Source organism: Haemaphysalis longicornis, unplaced genomic scaffold (assembly GCF_048455015.1).
Source record: "Haemaphysalis longicornis isolate Haplotype H1 unplaced genomic scaffold, Haemaphysalis longicornis Haplotype H1 scaffold_6, whole genome shotgun sequence".
In the NCBI taxonomy this organism is placed as follows: Eukaryota; Metazoa; Arthropoda; class Arachnida; order Ixodida; family Ixodidae; genus Haemaphysalis; species Haemaphysalis longicornis.
The window spans coordinates 65,043,579-65,051,276 of NW_027526407.1; the positions used below are offsets into that span (position 1 = coordinate 65,043,579).

The 7,698-nt window shown below is 43.7% G+C and overlaps 1 protein-coding gene across 2 annotated transcripts in view; it reads left to right on the forward strand.

Moving 5' to 3' along the window:
• The window catches only part of Ktub (Tub domain-containing protein ktub), a 165,984-nt gene extending 159,458 nt beyond the window's left edge, over positions 1-6,526 (forward strand). For both annotated transcript variants that reach the window (XM_077674638.1, XM_077674639.1), the window contains one exon: positions 2,819-6,526. In XM_077674638.1, coding sequence (XP_077530764.1) covers positions 2,819-2,952 — 134 coding nt within the window. In that variant the 3' untranslated portion in view covers positions 2,953-6,526. The remainder of the gene's footprint in view (positions 1-2,818) is intronic.
• Positions 6,527-7,698: the final 1,172 nt, after the last annotated feature.

Sequence of the window (7,698 nt, forward strand, 5' to 3'; positions counted from 1 at the left end):
CCGTAGATCAAGCTGCGGGTACCGGATGAAGACGTTAGACCTCAAATCGCGCATGTTAAGAATAATGTCGGGTCATGCCATACCCGCGTCCACGCTTTCCTCGCCAGCCGTTCGGATCGTTATATATCGACATTTTCACATCTGTTCTTAGGCCACTGGAAACTCTTTGCCCAATAAAGATCTGAAATATATCACCAGCCTATTTTGTTAAGCCACATATGGCCGTGAGGCCAACGCATACCCGCAGGCCGACATATACCCACCTTCGCAGCCAATGCTTACCCGCGTTGCCAGGCAATTGAAATTTTGCGCGACTACATTTTTTGGCGTCACGCATATGTGGGGACAGTGCGTTTTTCGCCACCGGAGCCACGTAATACTTGAGCGAGGCTCACCGTTATAAAGGCTCCCATGCGTGCCACCCTTTTCGCTACTCTGCCTGGAAGCAGTCCGCGTCACACACCTAATAGCACACCTTGTGTGCGTGAAGTAAAAATTGTAAGCGTTAGGTTAAAACCGAGCTTTTGAACTGCAATGTTGCTCGGTGAAGGAGTGACAAATGCCATCACGGCAAAGTTGTGCCCGCTTTTGAGATTATGTGGCCGCACAGGAATTGGAGTGTGACTGTGTCATAATCGCTCCCAATTCGTTAAAATGTCGTATTTTATTTCGGAACATTACAGTTTGTTTTATCTGAGTTTGACAACTGGCATTTAAAAAGATGCTCATTTATGCTCTACAGTAAGATGAGATCAACGGCATCAGAGGTTGCCATCTCCATGGCAGGGAAGAGTGGCCGCACTTGGAATACGACGGTAGTTGCACGGAGCAGTCACGTCCGCGCACCTTGGGTTCTAGACACATTCTACAGGTCTAGAGGTTCTGGTTGGGCGGATTCACTGGGAGTCACCATTTCCTTTCTAAGTTCACAGCAGCCGCCGAAAAACTAAATACAGTGATTGGCGGCTTGCGTTGCAGTGATGATGGTTCCAGAGTCAGCTTGGCATCAGGTTTGCAGCTTAAAATCGATGCAGGTAGTCTAAAAACTGATCCTATCCCCTTCCCATTCTATTCTGGACAAAAGGCGACCAATTTCATCCCCAGTATACTCCTCCAAGCATTGTCGGCATTCCATTCCCATTCCATTCCGGGGTCCCGAAAACGTGGAATGAATCCGGAGTCATTCCAATTCCGGAGTGCGACCTCCGCAACGCTGATAGGTTTTTATCAAGTGGGCTTGAAAGCAACGCCATATATGGAAACTGTGCGTGTATGATTCCTTTGATTGTTAAAGAGAAACCTGCATTTTGCTCCATATGCAAATGCAGCACAGATCAAGAAGCTTTACAGTATGTCAACTGAGGCTAACGTGTTTAAGTAAACTTCATTTATTACACTGTCAATTAATTACTTTTTGGTATATTTTCGGGCCTATTCTATTGCAATGCCACTGAAGTAAACCTATCCACAAGGGTTCGCAAGGCTAAGCTTACTTGAATACAGAACAAATATTTGTTGCGAAAAGGATGGATCCTCCAGAACTAAAGCAATTCATTCCGGTGTTTATATTTTCATTTTAAATAAAGAACGTCCATAATTGTGAGCAACGATTTACCGAAGTATTTGTCAAAAAACCGCGTACCACAAAATTGAACTAAACGTGACCCTGTTTCACGTTATCTGTTCGTCTTCTTTGGCTGCTCTAGTACAGTGAAGTTTTTAAAGCGAAGCTTTCTTTGTCCCACTGACGGAGACCGCATGCGAAAACGCACTTCAGGAGAACCAACTTTACGCAATAGGCGGGCACATGATAATGATGGCTTTCCACAAAGGCACTTCTAGCGCCTGAAAAGAAAAAAAAACGCTTCCTGTCGTAGGAATCGAACCTGAGTCCCTCGTGTTATGAAGACGACGTCTGCCCGACTAAGCCATTCCGATACGGTCGAAGCAGTTCGGATTTTGGACTGACTTTCACTCAGGTTTCATGGGCGAAAGGTTGGCGATTTCACCATCTTTGTCTTTGAAAAGGTAATTTGATTTTCTGCAGTTTAAAGGGAGAAACAAGCCATTTCTGTAAAGTATACGTTCTCTATACCAAATGCAAGTGCATCACTTAGAACATCTTAACCAGAAGCGGCCTAGAATTTAAATCGAAATGTTTAGATCTACGAGCCATACGTGTCCTTCCAAAACTAATCATGGCAACCATGATATACAGCAGCGTGGCAACATGCTTTTTTTTATCTATGCGAGGTAAAAAAAGCGGTATTTAAAACTTTTCTGCAGCTGAAAGGTAATGAATTGAAGGTTTTCTTATTCTTTCATTCATTTGTATTCAATCACGAAATGAAAAATTTTTTTCGCATCATAAACAGCCGGGACGCCGAAATTGAGCGGTTCAATGCAAGCGGTTAAGTTTTGCGGCACTCTTCGAAATGGCCAACACCGGATAACTTTCTAAATTTAAAAAAAATACTTGTGTTAGAAGGTTTCGAATAAGCGAATAAACGTGGAAGTATCCGCAAGGTTTGCACGTGACGTGACCGGGACACATATTGTAGTGTCACATTTCGACACTACTTGACGCCACCTTGCAGACTTTAGGAAGTGTAGTGCCAAATTAAAATGATTACTGAGAATTCGTTCGTAAATTTCTTACGGTTACACCACTATATAAAGCGCTTTCATGTTAACGAGAGAGCATGCACTCCACCAAAAATAGGTTGTCTGTCCTTTTACTTTCGTGTGGCCCCGATCATTACTTGGTTATCGTGCCTTTATTTGTTGTCTGTCGGCTTTTTTCGCCCCCGTCTTGCAGCTGATTACATCGTGATGCAGTTCGGCCGCGTCACCGAGGAGTGCTTCAGCATGGACTACTGTTACCCCTTGTGTGCCCTTCAGGCGTTCGCCATTGCCCTGTCGAGTTTCGACAGCAAGCTGGCCTGCGAATAATCATCTCCGGAGCCACGCTGTTAAGCACTCCACCATCCCGACAGCAGTCGTCATTCCGTTCGAGCTGCCGGCTGCACTCCGCTGTCAGTGGCACCAGCTCCATTGCGACCCCTGAAAAGGAACAGACCAGCTAACGATTCTGGCATCGGGGGTTTCTTCTATTCTGCGGAGAACGGGATTGTATATTGGTGAAACATGATTAGAGTGCCGGTTGTTCAGCAAGACATCATTCAGCACTGAACCAGCTTGGATGTGGCCTAAACTCGAGGTGACTACGCGTTATGTCACATTGAATTCTGTTCGACTGGTGTGAAACATTTCACGCTTCGTGGTATTTCCAAGTGGCTCACGCACTCAAACACGAAGAAACGTTGTGGAGAATTTAATTGCACCAACTATATCATCCTTAACACAAACACTCTGGAAATAGCGGCTGCTAGAGCCTAATTTCTGATCATTATATCTCTTTGGAGAAATTGGATGTCAATGGACTGTACCATCGCCTGTTCAGTGTCTGTTAAAATCATACATTAGGCGTATTTTTTTTAGTTTGTTTTCAAGTGTTATTCGCAGACTGTTTAACTTCAACCAAGTTGCTGAAAAACTTTCCACTCCTACCTTTTCAGGCGCAAGCTATTGAACTGAACTTCGGCCTAATTTATTCTAACGTAATCTGACTCTGCGGCGGGAGCACTTAACAGGGCCTCCATAATCGAAGTATAAATCAATTTGCGCACTCTAGAGCTGAAGAGACGTAGGCGGGGCTGTTCGGTTGGCGAACTCCAGAGTTCGTATTCAATTACGGCACGGCGCGGATGCATTGTCATTTCGGAAGCCGTGAAGCGTTGGGCCATCTGGCCGTCGGATATTCCGATGCAGGCGGTATAGAACGTGGAACAGCCATTTCCAGTATATTTTGCGTTGGCTCCTCCCTAAACTGCGGTAATGCGCAAGTCTTTCTACGCTCCCGCAATTACGGGTAACTTTAAAGTTCTTTGCTGAGGGCATAATTCGATCAGTAGGTTGCGCTTGGAAGTTCTGCGTTCAGGTAGACTTCGTTGTTAGCCGAGGTGCTCAAATGTGCATGCACCGCGTCTTCGTGAAAGGAATCTAAAGCAAATCAAGTTTCAAACCTAACGCCACTATACTATTATGTTTAAACTAAAATTGTTAGGAATAAAAATATGGCATTATCAGACAATAGCCAGGGATAGGCAGATTTTTCAAGTTCTTCGCCTAGCTAACGGTCCCGAATTATTGTGTGTTTTGAAGCCCACAACACAGCGGTACGGAAACGGAGAGTTCTTGCAAGGTTTAGTCAGTTATTCACCGAAAAGCTTTTTTGTTGTCCCATTACGTTCTGTAGAATATGAGCGACAAATATTTACCAGCTCTTTTAGCCTCAGTTGACCGACGCAGTCGTAAATCTTCGCAATTGCGATTCTAAGCGACGGCTAGATATATATTAAGCAAAGCGGTGTTGACATTTGCCTTGGCAAGCTCTCATCTATCTTTTTAATGTCTGTGTGGCAAATGTTGGCTACTCAAAACACTGTTGGATCCTGATACAAGTTCGTCAGCACCCAACCACGTCAAGCGTACTGAATTTGTTAAAATTTATTATTTTTGCCATCTTATGTTTGAGCGAATGCACTACCATTATGTGTGGATTTGATTGTCAGTGCATTATTGCACAAGTATCTATGCCAAAGAGTCAAAGGGAATTGTCATATGCAGAGAAAGGCAGACGGCTATTTACAAAATAAAAAACGTCGTGACGTAGTGCATATGTCTGGCAGAGCAGTAATCATGGCAGGTCACTTGTTTCGAACAGATGGTGCACAGAAATTGTTTTTTACGACTAATAATCCCGTCTTATCAACGCACGCACAATCAAGATCATTCTTCTACGTTATTGCCTTCGGGACACTCCTCACGTTGTGGCGGCGGCTCAAAGGAGCAAGTTAAGAGAATAGTATTGTACAGGCTTGGGCCGTAAAGCCACTTCGAACTAATCTTGGTATAAGTAACTTCTCTTCGAAGCAAAGACACGAGGCGTGAAACTTTCCCTACAAATATTAGACTCCCGTAAACGTTTTCTGGTCGTGATATTAGCACCCCTAAACAAAATACCCCATTCGGTGCACTTTGACCACTTACACTTAAAACTGCCATCACCAAAGTACTCTTTTCAGCATTACCAATGGTAGCATAGAAGAATTGTCAGAGTACCTCATACCCCTGTCACACGGGCACTTTCAATCGTGGTTGAGTCTATCCGGACCGAGCTCAATCCGGATCGGGCGCTGCTACACGGCAGTTTCAATCGTGATGAAGCCCGTTCCCCCTCAAACTCAACCCTTGTTAACGAAGCGCGACTGAGGTTTCCAAGCGCGATCGGACGAAAGCGATGATACTCCCGTCCTCGCTAACTAATGGCACAGAAGTTGACAACTTCAACTAACACCATAAATGTATGAAATAACGTCACCCAAATAAGCGTGCGGTAATATTTGTATAGCTACGTATACCTACTACCACGCAAGGTTGTCAGACGCCAGCCGCGAAGTACATTTTCGGCGACCGGTGCAACCGGTGCAACCGGTGAAGTTGCACCGGTGCAACCGGTGCAACTTCTTAATCGCGATTGAAACGTGCCCTGTAGCAGCGGCAGTGCATCGAGCGCGCTCGAAAAGTCAATCTCGCTTTGCTTCAATCCGAATTGAAAGTGCCCGTGTGACAGAGATATTGTTTGCGCATACCTTGAAGCAAACGTTCGTCTATTAATGCGCATTTGCACGTACGCCACAAAAGGCTTCTCGTCTTCGTCGTTGTAAAATGTCGGCTACTCACTCGAACGAAGGGCGAAATAAGGAGTCGGATGACGATTGCGTTTTTCACTTGAGAGAGTGCAGATATTTTTTAGCCTACGCCGGCTGCACTGAGTGAACTCTCAGTGTGGTGGGACAATGCATATTCTTGCAGTAGTTCAGTAGTAATCCTGTTTTGTGCAGTATTCTGTGCAGATATTTGTGCTTTAATCTTTATATTGGGTATACCTAAAATACATGAAAATGTAGCCTGTTCAACACTTTGCACACTAATGGGTTGTTACAATTCAGCGGACCCTGAGCTCCGCAACCCGGTTTTGCGACCTTAAAGATACTGCAGCACATTGCAAAATGGGAACACTGGACGTCTATTGCGCCGCGTGAGTGTGTGTTTCCTGAAAACAATAAAGGGCGGTCTTTGGGCAACACAAGCCACATGAAAATGTTACACATAAATAAACGCAAAATAAAAATGTGATTGACTGCCTGCTTTTCTGTCTTTTTTTTAAGAAACAGAATTTACTGATATTCAAACTGCCATGAAATATTGTTTCTTTGCTTTTTGCTTCAGCAATATAACAATAATTACTGTTGGCTAAAAAAGTGTGAGACATGATTAGAGGTATTTTGTTTTGCCCCAGGAATAAAGGATTGGTCAAAGCTCAACAGAATACGTTGAAATGATAAAATGCTATGCAAATAAAGCAATGTTTCACGGTTTATGTTTTATTAGACAACAGGCACTTGAATCACATTCTCGTGGAGTCCGCAACGTGAGAATGTTTTTTTAAATTTTCGTATAAAAGCAGTGTTACGTAGTATGAGGTTTACAAACCTCATGCTACCTCATAGTATGAGGCCCGCAAGTTCACAAACCAATTTTGAAGGCAAGTGCCCGAGACACACTTCCCATGTTTTTGAAGGGATGCACCATCCTACGCTTCCGAAATTATACCACCGTCAGCACACATGGCAAACCTTAGAAAGTAGAAATTGGATGTTTTATATTTTACTAAAAAATCGTGCAATTACAGTAAGTAGAAAGAAGGAAATCAGTCAAGCAGTAGCAACTCGACGAAAATGGTAGCACAAGTACGTTAGTTAATCCCCCAAAATCTACAAAACGGCTCTGACGCTATACCCATTAAAACAGGACGCATGAGCAGCGAATGTTGTCTTCTGGCATTCTGCAGCAAAGCCAAGAAGGAGGCTTGAGCATATGTTCTACAAATGCCGCGCTCCAGAAACAGATGCAACAGGTGGTCCAGCTTCTGCGATTTAATTTCCTAGCCTAAATTGCTACGTAAAGCTGAATACCAGATTCATGCAAAAACACGTGTTTCTAAGTGTTTTTTTATGTCAGAGAAGCTCCCCTAGGGGCAGTGTAGAAATGCTCGTGTGCAAGAGAGTTTCACTACAGAGGGTAGATAGCTAGAATTTAGTTTCTTTGCAGGGCCCAAAGAAAACTTACATTTTCAGCTACGTAGTTTTAAAGGAGTCAACAGTTATGGAAAAGCAACGTGACCATTAAGAATATAAATAACCAAAATGTTTTAACAAAAACAGTAGGGACGTAAGTACAAGCGTTCTGCTCCGTGTTAGTACCCCACCAGTGAAGAAATATGGGCCTTCTTTATAAGTTTTTGGTTGTTTCTGGTCTATTTTAATATCGCTGCCGTCATCCTATCTCGCGTACTCTGCCTTTCACAGCTTTTCTATGGTTCCTGCTATATATTTGTTCCCCTCACTTTAGGGCAGTGTCCCTCTAACGAAACGTTCCTCGTTTAATTATTTACGAGCCGCCGAATATGTGAACTTCGTTCTTTTTGGCGGCACAATAGAGACAGAAAGTTTAGCTTGTGATAAACGCATAGGTTCCTGGTTCGATTCCTGAATGACGTGTGAGTTTTGGATG